The sequence below is a fragment of the Stigmatopora nigra genome, chromosome 5 (genome assembly GCF_051989575.1).
Source record: "Stigmatopora nigra isolate UIUO_SnigA chromosome 5, RoL_Snig_1.1, whole genome shotgun sequence".
In the NCBI taxonomy this organism is placed as follows: Eukaryota; Metazoa; Chordata; class Actinopteri; order Syngnathiformes; family Syngnathidae; genus Stigmatopora; species Stigmatopora nigra.
Genome location: NC_135512.1, coordinates 17,332,491 through 17,347,022, shown reverse-complemented (window position 1 = coordinate 17,347,022; position 14,532 = coordinate 17,332,491). Strand labels below are relative to the sequence as shown.

Genomic DNA, 14,532 nt, shown 5'->3' with positions numbered 1-14,532 from the left:
AGACAGAGAGAGAGACAGAGAGAGACAGAGAGAGACAGAGAGAGACAGAGAGAGACAGAGAGAGACAGAGAGAGACAGAGAGAGACAGAGAGAGACAGAGAGAGACAGAGAGAGACAGAGAGAGACAGAGAGAGACAGAGAGAGACAGAGAGAGACAGAGAGAGACAGAGAGAGACAGAGAGAGACGGAGAGAGACAGAGAGAGACAGAGAGAGACAGAGAGAGACAGAGAGACAGAGAGAGACAGAGAGAGACACAGAGAGGCAGAGAGAGACAGAGAGAGACAGAGAGAGACAGAGAGAGACACAGAGAGGCAGAGAAAGACAGAGAGAGACAGAGAGAGACAGAGAAAGACAGAGAGAGACAGAGAGAGACAGACAGAGACAGAAAGAGACAGAGACAGAGAACGTATGACCACTTTCCAACGGGAAGTTTTATACTCTTCTCGTATTGGCGAGCAAGGTCCACCACGCACTGACTAAAGGAGTGAAAAAAAAAAAACGCTGAAAAAAATACAACGCTCCGCCCAATGCTTGTAGAGACCTTTACACGAGGGAGTTGCGACATCAGGATGCTCTCATAAATAGAGGCTGTATGCTTGTATATCAAAATTCGTCTCGTATCTCAAGTATTACTGTAATCTAATATAATCTGATAACGAGCAAAAAAATATTGTAAAGCAAAACATTCTTCATTGCAAGTGAATATATAATAATAATGTGAAATAAAATCCTGACACATCTCGATCATTTATGTCAGAGCACCATTTCCTAGTCACGAAGTCCCCGCAAGCCTGGGGAGAACATGCAAACTCCACACAGTGAAGAGTGACCTGAAATAAACCAAGACCCCAGAATTGTGAGCACACCTGCAATATACCTCTCGTAACAAAATGGGTGGTTTTGTAACTTGAATTTTTCTTTAGCAGATTCATACTTTACATTCAATTATCAAAAATAATTCAAATTAATTTTTAATATTACCAATTCTATTCATTAAAATTCATTAAAGTATACTAATGATGTATGCAAGTTAATGTATTATAAAAAAAGAAAATAATAATAAAATTAATTTAAAAAGCTAAAAAAAATAAATAAGGAATGCAAATGCAAATAAGTTGTTTTACTGTTTGGAATTGCGAGTGGGAACACAGTAAACATACTGTAATACCGACAAAGAGATAACCAGCTTTTCCCGGTTTTAATCAATTATTTTGCATTTTGAAGAACACCACATGGCTACTGTCCACGGTTGCCAACACCAACATCTGTTAAATTTTGGAAATGTACTTCTTGCTTTAGGCTTTAGGTATATTAGTCCATCACTTCAGGAGCTACATCATGGAATTCGATAGTCAAATCTTCACTTAAACACAAGCAATATTCAAAAATTTCAAGGCAATTTTCTGGGTGCGGCTTATATGCGAGCACATACGGTAAATGTTTATCCCCCTTCCTTATTGAGTTGTGGGTGTAGTCTGCTAAATTCGACTCAAGTTCTTGCAGTCTCCATAAGAGAAAGAAGAGAATGATGTGAGCATAGCCATTTACAAATACATACACAATAAATTAGTATAAAACCACTTTTGAGTAGCTCGCATCTTCATTTCAATGATACTTCCCACTATCCTGCATATAACCAACCCCCACAGGTCCCTTTTCCACTTACCATTTTCTGTGGGAACATAGATGTTAAGATAGAGACAGTCCTCACTCTGGTCCTGGACATAAGAGGATACAACGTCGATACTGTTGGTGAACCACACTGGTAGCATTACATCAGGAAGGCGGCCATCCACAATATTTTGGGGACACACTGGGGCAAAGTGTGTTGCATTGCGGGTACCCGACCATGGCTCAGATGGCTCAGGTGGCTGAAAGCGGTGCTCACCTGTGGGTGGGGTAGCAAATGGGACACCAAGAAACTGCATTACAGGTCCCAAAATCTCATTGTTCAACTCCTTTTTTATTCCTCTGAGCTTGCCATTGGTGGTAGTGACCACTGGGTAATTTTCATCAAGTTTCTCAGCCTCTACAGTTAACGTGCTTACTATAAGGACACATAGCCATAGAAAAGTTGTCCATTTGCCAGAGGTTGTGTGACACTCCAAATTAATGTATTCCATTTTGTTGCTGAATGTATAAGGCTGACACATGAGATGTCCAGTCCAAAGATGTTTCCTCCATATAACCATTGCTTGAGTCCAAGAAGTGAATTAGTTTAATTTACAAACAGATGACTGAATAGAACATTTCAGAGTATGAATATGAAATGCTTAATCCAACCCCTGCAAAAAAAGAAGAAAAAAAGTGCTACAATTAGTACTGAGGAAAATACATAAGGGAAAGTTTGCAGATATTAAGGTGTGTTTGACAGTTTTTATATGATTTGAATGAGGCAAAATAACATGCTTTTCACTCTCAAATATATCGTTAAAAACATTTGTTTCAGATGTATGCTGTCATTATTTTTGGGTATAAAATTGAATTTGGTGTTCAAAAAGTGTTTTCAAATTTGAGTCTTGAAAAAGAACGTGTCGTCTTATATTTGGGCCAAAACGGTAGATCCTACACACAAATCCCACCACCACGAAAAGTTGATGACATATACTGTGATCCGTTTTCACTTTGTGGCTTCAACTTTTATGGCTTCACTACAACGCAGATTTTTTTTTGTAATATAAAAGAAAAATCATAAAAAATGTCAAAATTCACGCTGAAACTCACAAATGCATGTTCTGCTTGCCACTAAAAAGGGGGAAGACAGGACTGTCACTCAACTCTGCACCAAACAAAATGACAGAGGGCTGTGGCTGTCAATTTTGTCTGAAAATAGAGCTTTTTGAGTGTCAGGAGCAGCTCGTTTGCCCCTCCTGGCTTGCCGTCAGGTCAGAGCGGCTGTAAACTATCCTTGATTAGAGTATTTAAGTGCGACGGAAGTGGTAGTCATTGTCGGATCATCTGCTTATGTCCAAGCGTATCCTATCCTATCCTAGACTATCCTCTTCAATCTGCTGCTGGATAAAGAACTTCTTGACTGGTCGACCACAAACTGTCAGAATGGGTCCACACCTCTCTTCCTCCATCACACTAAACACAGGCTCACCACAAGGCTGTGTACTGAGTCCTCTCCTGTACTCCCTGTACACATACGACAGCACACCAGCCCACCAGTCAAACTCTATCATCAAATTCGCCGATGACACCACTGTGATCGGACTCATCTCAGGCGGGGATGAGTCAGCTTACAGAGACGAGGTCGACAAACTGTCTTCTTGGTGCTCGGCGAACAATCTTACACTGAATACCACAAAGACTAAAGAAATAATCTTGGACTTTCGCAAGCGCAGCACAGACCTGGCCCCACTCCTCATTAACGGAGTATGTGTAGACAGGGTCCAATCGTTCAAATTCCTGGGAGTCCACGTCACGGATAGGCTCTCCTGGTCCACAAACACCACAGTGTTAGTGAAGAAGGCCCAGAAACGACTCCACTTTCTCAGGGTACTGAGAAGGGACAAGTTGGACACCAAGCTTCTGGCAACCTTCTACAGAGCCACTGTGGAGAGCATCCTGACTTATGGCATTACACTGTGGTATACCGGAAGCACGGCAGCAGACAAAAAAGCCATACAGAGGGTGATAAACACTGCCCAGAAGATCGTCGGCTGCTCTCTGCCATCGCTAGAAGACATTGCCAACCCCCGATACCTCAGAAGAGCCGGGTCCATTGTTGGAGACCCATACCACCCTGGACACAGCCTGTTCCAGTTGCTTCCATCTGGCAGACGCTACAGGTCCTACAAAGCACGGACAAACAGGCTCAAGGACAGCTTCTTCCCATCAGCCATCAGGTCTCTGAACCTGCAGCAACACGTGACGTGACGACTACACATATCCCTACTATGAAATTAAGTCAAGTCGAATTGAAGTAACAGGAAGGTCGTTTGGTGCAGATCTACCTTCCACAGGATGACTGAGGGAGGGTAAGTATAAAGACTGAGAGGTAAGTGATCCATCTTATTCTTGTTGGCATCGGTGAGGCAACTTGTAGTCGCCGGAAAATGGCGCTCAAGGCGGAGAGCTAACAAGCATGAATATGTCATAAATAAATGTCATAAATGTGTCTGGCCTGGGAAGACGAACTTGTGGAGAAGCACTATACAATTTCGTCATACGCTGCTGAGGGTATGATGACTACTAGGCTTTTTGTCAAGTCAATGATGACGACAATGCCTATGTCTGATTTTCATTTTTTTTTTTTCATCTTCCTGCGCGACACGCCGTGTCACAGCATACATCGCTACAAGTCATTAAAAGCTACCGTGATGAGACCAGCCATTCTCGTTCTATCCTGCGTCCCCGCGAATGGGTCTAACTTCCCTCGGTCGTGCCACGGCGACGCGGCACAACCGTAACGAGACGATCCGACCATCATGGACCCAGCGGGACGGCACCCACGCTCGCGCCGGCACACTCATCAACGCCAGCTATCCTCCTCGAAGTCCCCCAACCACATTGATTCAATGAGAAACCCCTCAAAATCGTTTAGGGAGTTTATAATGGACACACCGTGGCGTGGGCACCTCAGGGACGTCCTAGCAGCAGAAGAATCCCGGCTAGGAGGTAATTCTGATTCTTCGCCCACCTTTACATCCACCGTTAGCTCAGCCCGTCGCACTGGGCTGCCAGCACAGTAAAGTCATGTTCATCGCCCATTATATCTGATGTCAAGCTCCAGCGGGTCTTTAATCTCAATGGAGGGACTCTGATTTTTCTGAAGGTGAGGACGACGGGGAGCTAATTGATTTGTTTGCCGAAGTTTCGGACACGGTCAGTGATTTTCTAGATCAATTTGGGCCCCGATACGCTCCACCGGAGGATGATGACCCCTGCTTTTTCTCCGATTACCCCGACCAGCATTTACATGGTCGGCTGGCCACCTACAATGGGCCACCACGTGGCGGCGGGTGGGCTGTGACATCCTCCCGGAGGAGGCAGTGAATGTCGTGCCGCAGGGCGAAGCGGAAGGAGGGCCTGGACGCTCGAGCCCAAGACCAAGTTCCTCGCTCGACCTCACCCGCCCAAGCTCCTCGCTCGACCTCGCCCGTCCAAGCTCCTTGCTCGACCTCGCCCGTCCAAGCTCCTCGCCCGACCACACCTGTCCAGATGCTTTGTCTGACCACGGCTGTACAAGCTTCCCCGACCACCATTCCAAGCTTCCCAAATTCCCGTGCCAAAGCCCCGCAAAGGACTCCCGTTGCCACTGGGGCTGCCAGTCGCACCCGTGCCAAAGCCACGAACCAGGCTTCCGATGGCGGCTGGCCTGCCTAGTTCCAGTCCGCCCAGTTCCTGTCTGCCCAGCTCCTGCCCGCGCAGCTCCTGCCCGCGCAGCTCCTGCCCGCCCAGCTCCTGCCCGCCCAGCTCCTGCCCGCCCAGCTCCTGCCCGCCCAGCTCCTGCCCGCCCAGCTCCTGCCCGCCCAGCTCCTGCCCGCCCAGCTCCTGCCCGCCCAGCTCCTGTCCGCCCAGCTCCTGTCCACCCAGCTCCTGTCCGCCCAGCTCCTGTCCGCCCAGTTCCTGCCCGCCCAGCTCCTGCCCGCCCAGCTCCTGCCCGCCCAGCTCCTACCCGCCCAGCTCCTGCCCGCCCAGCTCCTGCCCGCCCAGCTCCTGCCCACCCAGCTCCTGCCCGCCCAGCTCCTGCCCACCCAGCTCCTGCCCGCCCAGCTCTTTCCCGCCTGGAAGCAGCGGCAACGCTCCGGTGCCCCTCGACAAGGGGCCGGCGACGCTCCGGCGCCCCTGGACGAGGGGCCGGCGACGCTCCGGCGCCCCTGGACGAGAGGCCGGCGACGCTTCGGCGCCCCTGGACGAGGGGCCAGCGACGCCCCAGCGCCCCTGGACGAGGGGCCGGCGACGCTCTGGTGCCCATAGACGAGGGGCCGGCGACGCTCTGGTGCCCCTAGACGAGGGGCCGGCGACGCTCCGGCAAGAGCGACGCTCCGGCGAGAGCGACGCTCCGGCAAGAGCGACGCTCCGGCAAGAGCGACGCTCCGGCAAGAGGGAGTTGGCAGCCCTCCGAGCAGCCAGGGTAAAGTGCCCAACGACCATTCTAAGATTCTGGTGTCTGTTAAGGACAGGGGGCTAAGCCAGCACTTAAAGGACCAGCTGGGAGGCCTGCCGGACAAGCCAGGCTCACTCATCGTCACCAGCCAGGGCGGACACCCGCCGGACCGGCCACGCCCACGCCTTGTCAGCGGCCGGCGCGGACACCCGCCGGAACTACCACTGCTTCATCTCGTTTCTGGCCAGCACGGACGCCCCCCGGACCGGCATGCCCACACCGTGTTAGCCCCTATCGTCTGTCTCGTAGATAAGAACTCTAAACAGTGATGTCCATCATATTGTCATATTTTATGGCAGATCATTACCAGAATATAGGCATTTGTTAATTTGTGAGCATAGGTAGTGAATTAGAACAATCAAAATCATGTTTTGCCATTGTAATTTCCTGTTTTTAGGTGATTCTTAAGAGGGTGGGAACTGATAATAATTGTATTTAGTTATTTTAGATTGGAAAAATTTATTTGAGATACGAGTAAATTGACATACGTGCTCGGTGACGAAATACATTAAGCTGTGCTCGGTGTAGGATTGCATTAAGCTGTGCTCGGTGCCGGAATGCGTTAAGCTGTGCTCGGTGCCGGAATGCGTTAAGCTCGTATCTCAAGGTATTGTTGTATTGAGGTGGTAGGCAAAGGTTGCTTACATTTTTTCTCTAAATTTAACCATTATTATTATTAATATTAATATTGATCTAATAGTCTTTAGAAGCTGTCAAAATTGTGTTTGTTATACCTCCACTAACTAATGTTTCTATGTACAAAGTTTCCAGGTTACGAAAGATTTTTATATGTAAAGGAGTATATCAAGATAGGAAAACAAGATACAAGTTATGAAATCCCCCTCAATCGTCTATACATTTCCCATATCTGTTATTTTATTTTGAAATTGCCGTGGATGCATTGATTCTCCATTTACCATCTCGCTACACTCTACTGGGCTTACATCGTTTCTTTCACAACAACCACTATCCATGTTTCAACCTTATCTTAAGTAATTTCGAACGCCGTTCGTTGTCAGTGTTTTTATTTTGTTTTTGTGGAGTGAAGTGGTGGAAGCAGAGCACCAAAATGGGTGACACTCAGCACAAGAGAAGACATTTCACTGTAGAAAAATGACAAATCGATAATACAAACAGTGTAGTTCCTTTTCTTTGGATTACGTTACATACATTTCGCATTGCGCGGAGCAAGACGATAGCGAGCCTCTACCAGAATGTATGGATTTGGAATCGGTAATGAAAATGCGTCTTCAACGCCCGCCCCGTGTAATTCAACCCCCGCTGAAACTCGCAGATGGAAGACATGAGATGAAAAATGGCAGAAGTCAGGGCAGCGCTTCTTTTTTGGCGCTGAAATGGATGGCAGTCAAGGCTGGGTGTTTTTGCAGGAGATGAAATGTGTGCCAAATAAAACAAATTGATAGATCTGAAATGCAACTTCAGGAGCAGGTTAAGAAAGAGTGAGATCAATTTAAATAGGAAATAGGTTTATTACCAGACTGCGGGATGGTTGGAGAATGCTCAAACAGCTGTGAACCACACAGTCTGTTGTCCTCGCAATTCTCTCTGAATGAACACGGGGTCAGTCTCTATATAGGAACACATGGTAGTATTTCTAAGACAGTGACATAGGACAGAGTTTATGTAAACAAAACTTTGGGCTAATATGGTTAGACATTTGTAGGTTTAAGTTGTATGCAAACACAATATTTTTATAGCTCACACAAACTGCAGCAGCCTATCTTATACTGCGCGATTCAAACAAAAACGAGTTGACCAGTCAGGCGAACAAACAATTGCAAGGCCAACTAGTTAGCCATCTTACAATTCGTGGTGCGAACAAACAATTGCAAGGCCAGCTAATTGGCCTATCCTACATTCCACTGTCTTAACAAACAATTGTAAAACCAGTTTGGCCACATGGCTCGGCATGAACAAATAATTGTTAAGCCAGTTGGCAGGTCTACCCCACACAAATGTTCCACCTTCTCTTTGGATTCCATTTCGGAGGAATACAATCATCATTGAGATGGAGAATACCCTAGAGCAGGGGTGGCCAACCCGCGGCTCGCGAGCCGCATGCGGCTCTTTGCCCGGTTTCATGCGGCTCTTACGTCCATATCAAAGTTTGTATTTGTGTTTTATTTTTTTTTGCGTGTGCGCTTCGCTTGAGTTCAATACGGTATTTTCGTCCAATGCGCATGTGCTTGGGATGAAAATACCTCAAAGTTTCCCAGTAGGAGCAAGGTCATTTGAGTAAACGTTTTTAACAGAGTGGGAGAGCTCCCGTGAACCAGAAGCGACAATGAACGGCGTCGCGCACACAAAAAGTATCCCAAAGATCGGGCGTCGGCTGAAAAAGCCACACCCCCTGCGAGGCAGACCAAGGCGAGAGTGCTCAGCCGGGAGCAGCCAATAGGAGAGCGAGGTGTACACCCACGTGGTGGGCGCGCTAGTTCGCCCACCACGTGGGTGTACACCTCGCTCTCCTATTGGCTGCTCCCGGCTGAGCACTCTCGCCTTGGTCTGCCTCGCATGAACATTGTGTGTGCACTATCTCACACAGGCAAACTCTCAGTTCAACCAAGTCCACAAACAAAAATATAATAATTTACAATAGCGTTTTTCTTTTTCTATGCATGTTACTTAGTGGGACTTCTGTCATAAAATCAGCGCCTATTTTTGCGCAACATTCGCTCCTTGTGAGCTGTCATTTAGTATGAATGGCTTTTAACTAGCGAAAAGCCATTCATAATAAATGACAGCTCACAAGGAGCGAATGTTGCGCAAAAATAGGCGCTGATTTTATGACAGAAGTCCCACTAAGTAACATGCATAGAAAAAGAAAAACGCTATTGTAAATTATTATATTTTTGTTTGTGGACTTGGTTGAACTGAGAGTTTGTCTGTGTGAGACAGTGCACACACAATGTTCATTGTTGATAATGACTGGCCTGTGCTGTTAGTACTGTAGGAGTCAATTTATGTCATTACTATGCTGGTGTGTGACATTTACAATAAATCTGTGTGATGTGGCTCTTTGCGGTAACACAGTAAAAAATGTGGCTCTTTGCGGTAACACGGTAAAAAATGTGGCTCTTGGTCTCTGACTGGTTGGCCACCCCTGCCCTAGACGGATCCTCTGGATACCAACATTATTAGAACCAAAGCCAAGAGCTTTTACGATAGTTTAGCTCAGGGATGGGAAAATGAGTCCTCGGGGGCCACTGTGGGTGCAAGTTTTTGTTCCAACCGATATAGCACAGAAAGTTTAACCAATGAGATTTCTGCAGAAAACAAGAAGCACCTGACTACAATCCACTGATTGCACTTGTAGGACACCAAATTGGTGAAAAGATGCCCTCTCAATGGGTTGAAATGAAAACCCGTGCTCACTGCGGCCCTTTGAAGAATAGTTTGCCCACCCGTGGTTTAAGCTGCCACTTGAACGGTGCCATCTTGGTTGCGGTAGCTAAAACGGATAAAGACTCAAAAAGACTGAAAGTTGGACAAAAACTGGAACCACACACAGGAAGTCCTCCACAAGATGGGGAACCTCTGCAGACTGGGACCGAGGCAGAGAACATGCCGAGTCACTCCTCCAAGCTCATCCGCATAGTTCCTCAGTAGTCTGGAGCTAAAGAGAAAACAGCAGCAGAGCAGAACTCCTTGACTCTGCTTCCCGCCTGGTAAGCGCCGACAGCTCTTCCATCTTATCCCATGATGTAATGGTTGGTCAGGAGTATTGCTTCTTCTCCCGGCACTTTTGTCCAACTCCAAATTTTCAGCGGTAATTGAGGTGTTGCGCATCGCAACAGCCAGTCCCATGTGCATGACAGCGTAGACATGGTTGAATGGCTCCAAAAAAGAAGCAGCTGAAAGAAGCCAGGCTAACAGAACGAAGAAAGTTGCAAAAACACCAAAGCAAAAAGTACAATGCAAAGTAAAAAGGAATGTATTAAGAAATATCAAAATGGAATAAAAAAAAGATAGGGCTGTAAAACACGAAAAACAAATAAGAGTGGACAGAGCTACTGTACTGGCTTCCGCGTGACGGTGCTATCTTGGAAAAAAATGAATCAGTGCAAAGTTCAGGTCAAAGCAATGGGTCCAAAGCAAGCCAAAAAAAAACTGCGCTCACAATCACACCGCCATTAAGTGGGAATCAAAACCATGATGCATGCACCAAAGTCAGGCGAATCAATCACTAGAGCGTCAGTTAGAAAAATTAAAAGTATCAAAAAGCTTTAGCAGTGCTTAACTGACAACAATATTTTATACAGTGGCACCTCTACTTAGGAAATCAATTAGTTCCATAAATGGTTTCCGATATTGGAATTTTTGAAAGTACAAGCATATTTTATATTTACATTTATTTTCACACCAATAGGGCACACTTAAGAGTCTAAATGTTCTCTAAAATGGTTGATGCGACTAATCAGTCGGTGCACCTTGTTTGTGCACTAAATTCCATTTTTTGTTTGTCCCTGACCGCTTGAGTGACTGGTTTTATTTCTTGCCGACACGTTACTTATTGCGATCAACACAGTGGACGTTCACCCTAAAAATAGCCCCTTCACCCATTCCAAGCGTTACGGTAAATTCATTCAAACATCACAGGCGAATGGCAAGGCATTTGACTCCTGAGTGCTCGTAGCGCTTTTAACCCTCAAAAACATATTCAATACTCGAAGAAACAGCACTTTAGCTTTACAACTACCTGACGTGAATGACACCAGAATGCGGGTGTGAACTCTTGGAAAATGGACTGAAGCCATGGATCGAACACAATTTAACAGCGGGGAGGAACAGCTTTGCAAACAGCCCTGAAGTGATGAATTTCGAATCACCGCCAACATAGAGGTTCCATACAAAAAGGCAGGCAGCGTCACACGAGTTACGTGACGATTTGGAATGCATTGTCGATGCCTGGGCCAAAGTGCCGCCGAGCACTGTAGTTTGAGCTTTCGTCAAAGCTGGAATCACTATTACGAAACCCCACGAGGAACACGCTAATAATGTTATGGAATCCAGCATTGTTGGACAACTCTATGCCGGATACAGAAGATGAGGACTTAGACAGATTTGAAGATGTTACACTTCTGGTAAGAAAATTGTAATTTCAGTAATTAGAAAGCATCAGGTTATTATCAAGGTAGAGTTCTTTGACATTGATATTTTGCTTTTACAAAGACAGACACATTGGATTCTTTATGATATTGACCCTAATAATGTGCTTTTGATTCAAAAATTATCTCAGAAATACAACTTGTAATTTTTCTTAAGATTTTACCTACTAAGTAACATATTTGTACTCCCTATTAAAAACATGAATATGGAAGTGAACATTGGGAATCAGGGGGAGGCCCTGGCAGGACGTTTGATCGCAGGACATTTGGTCGCCGGACGTTTGGTCACCGGACATTTGGTCGATGGACGTTTGGGCACCGGACGTTTGGTCGCCAGACGTTTGGTCGCCGGACGTTTGGTCCCGGACGTTTGATCGCCGGACGTTTGGTCGCCGGACGTTTGGTCGACGGACGTTTGGTCGCTCGGACGTTTGGTCACCCGGATGTTTAGTCGCCCTGACTTTTGGTCGCCGGCATTTGGTTGCCCAGATGTTTGGTCGCCGGACGTTTGGTCGCCCAGATGTTTGGTCGCCGGACGTTTGGTCGCCGGAAGTTTGCTCGCCGGACGTTTGGTCCCCGGTCTTTTGGTCGCCAGTCAAATGGTGACAGAGTAAGTACTGTTGAAAACAGCTCTCAACAAGAATTTAATATCTAAATATCTACTGTTGATTCAAGACAGAGAGGGGTTAATATCTAAGTACTTTTTAATATCTCTCAAATTAGATTCATAAGAGTTTAATATCTAAATATCTACTGTTGTCTCATGAGAGAGAGAGGTTAATATTTAAATGTCCACTGTTGATTCATGAGAGAGAGGTTAATATCTAAGTACTGTTTAATATCTAAGTACTGTTGAAACCAGCTCTCAAAATGATATTCAAAAAGAGTTTAATATCTAAATACCTACTGTTGATTCATGAGACGTAAATATCTAAAAACCTACTGTTGATTCATGAGAGGTTGATATCTAATTATTTACTGTTGATTCATGAGAGAGAGGTTAATATCTAAGTACTGTTTAATATCTAAGTACTGTTGAAACAGTAGATATTTAGATATTAAACTCACTCCCATGATATAATTTTGAGGACTGGTTTCAACAGTACTTAGATATTAAACAGTTCTTAGATATTAAACAGTATTTAGGTATTAAACAGTACTTACATATAAAACTTTTCTCTTAGATATTAAACTCACTCATGAAAATAATTTTGAGAGCTGGTTTCAAGAGTAAACTCTCTGTCACTATTCGACTGGCGACGAAAAGACCGAGGAACAACGGGGACCAAACGCCCGGCGAACAAACGTCCGGGGGACCAAAAGCCCGGCGAACAAATGCCCGGCGACCAAACATCCGGGCGACCACCTGCCAAGCATCAACTATACACCATCCATGCTCTCCTTGGAGAAAATCATACTGTTCCACTTGTATACTGCATTACAAAATCTAAAAGTAAAATAACATATGACATTTTCTAATATTAAATAAACGTGTGTAATGGAGCCTAGTTCAATTTTTGATTTTGAAAAAGCTGCAATAAGTAGTATAGAAAAGAATTTTCCAAACTCTCATACATCTGGGTGCTTTTTCCATTTCAGTCAATGCCTTTGGAGAAAAATTCAGGCACGTGGCCTACGAAATTGGTATAATGAGCTAATGAATGCTTTCCTAATAAAATAAAAAAAAACTTACAGCACTGGAGTTCGTCCCAAAGGAGCATGTCATAGAAGTATTGAATGAATTAATGGCTTCACTATACAAGGAAAGAATTTCTTATCTACTTTGAGACTAATTGGCGAGGTGCTGTTTTAAGGGGAAGGCGACACCGTCCATGTTTTGCTATCCCCTTATGGAATGTTAGAGAAAAGGATTACCATGCACAAAACATTCTGTTGAAGGTTGGGACCACGCATTTCAATGTGGAATGTCAGTCGTCCATCCAAATTTATCTCGCCTTATAAACAAACTCAAAATTGAGCAAAATGATTGGGAAATAATAGTACAACATGCTTCAGGCGGTATTATGCCGAGAGACACCAAAAAGACATGCAGTTGTTAATGAATGGTTGAAAAAGCTCACGGATGACTTTGAAAACACGGATCAACATGCAAACAAAGTACAGTACAGACGCTCCCCTACTAAGGAATGAGTTAGGTTTCGAGCGCTTGTTCATAAGTTGAAATGTGTTCATAAGTTGAAATTGTTCAAATTGAAGTTGATTAAGTGCTATTATTTTTATTATAATGTATGTCTAAGGCCTATATAAGTGTATTGAAGGTTTATATATGTGCATTTATATTTTTAAGGCTGGTATAAGTAACCAGCATTGGTTTGTACTAAAAAAAAACATTTAATAAAATGGAGAACACATACAGTACTGTATACAGTGTTCCCTCGGTTATCGCGTTAAATGGGGACCGGGACCACCCTGTGATAAGTGAATTTCCGCAAAGTAGGGATGCCCCTTCAAAAATGCTTAATTTGATTTTTTTGTTTTTTTTACCCCCCTGTATACAGTACACCATATAGAATACGGGCAGAGAGAGTGAAAATCATGTTATAACAAAAAAACTGTAAAATATGTTGTCTAAATGTAATATTTGTATTTTTCTTTTTTTCCAAAAGAAATCTGCGAAGCTCTGAGTCCGTGGTGGCTGAACCGCGAAGTAGCGAGGGAACACTGTGCATACATTAGAGAGATCGAGAGAGAGATGTACGAGAAACTGGCCGAAAGAAGCTATCTAATGACGATTGCAGTTTTCTTCTTTATTTTCATCATAAATGTGGTAGCACTGTATGGCATCATTCAATTGATTTGCAACCTTTGTGCAACGTTCAATATTTGGGTCCTGCTGCTCAATTTTTCTGTTTATAAATGGTACTGACGGTCGAACGATTCAACTTGTATTCCTTTGCAACGCTCACCACTTTCTCACGCACATCAAGCTTCTTTATTATTGCCACTTTTGTTTCAAATGAAATGGCTTGCCTCTTCCTTGCACCTCCCTCACTAGAAGCCTTTTACTTTTCACCAACCATATTGAATAATGGATGCACGAGGTATTTAATGATATAAATGAAAAAGGTTCATTGCGCACTGGAGATACGTCAAGCACTTCAGCACTGCAACCAACTGAGCAGAGGAAGGTGGATGCTGGGTGAGCTTAGTCCTCACAGCGCCAGGCGTCGGTATTATCGGCAGAAAGAAGCACTACTCGTAAAATGGCACGCACTACAAAATCGAACTTACGAACATTTTTTGACAACGCAATTTGCAGACATGTT

General features: G+C 44.8%; 1 protein-coding gene across 6 annotated transcripts in view; it reads right to left on the bottom strand.

Annotated features, from left to right (window-relative positions):
- The window catches only part of LOC144196417 (neuroligin-1-like), a 66,127-nt gene that overhangs the window by 46,447 nt on the left and 5,148 nt on the right, over positions 1-14,532 (bottom strand). For 5 of the 6 annotated variants that reach the window (XM_077716578.1, XM_077716580.1, XM_077716581.1 and 2 more), the window contains exon 2: positions 1,668-2,286. In XM_077716578.1, coding sequence (XP_077572704.1) covers positions 1,668-2,193 — 526 coding nt within the window. In that variant the 5' untranslated portion in view covers positions 2,194-2,286. Of the gene's footprint in view, positions 1-1,667; positions 2,287-7,611; positions 7,706-14,532 lie in introns of all 6 variants that reach the window. The other variant, XM_077716577.1, reaches the window with a different exon arrangement.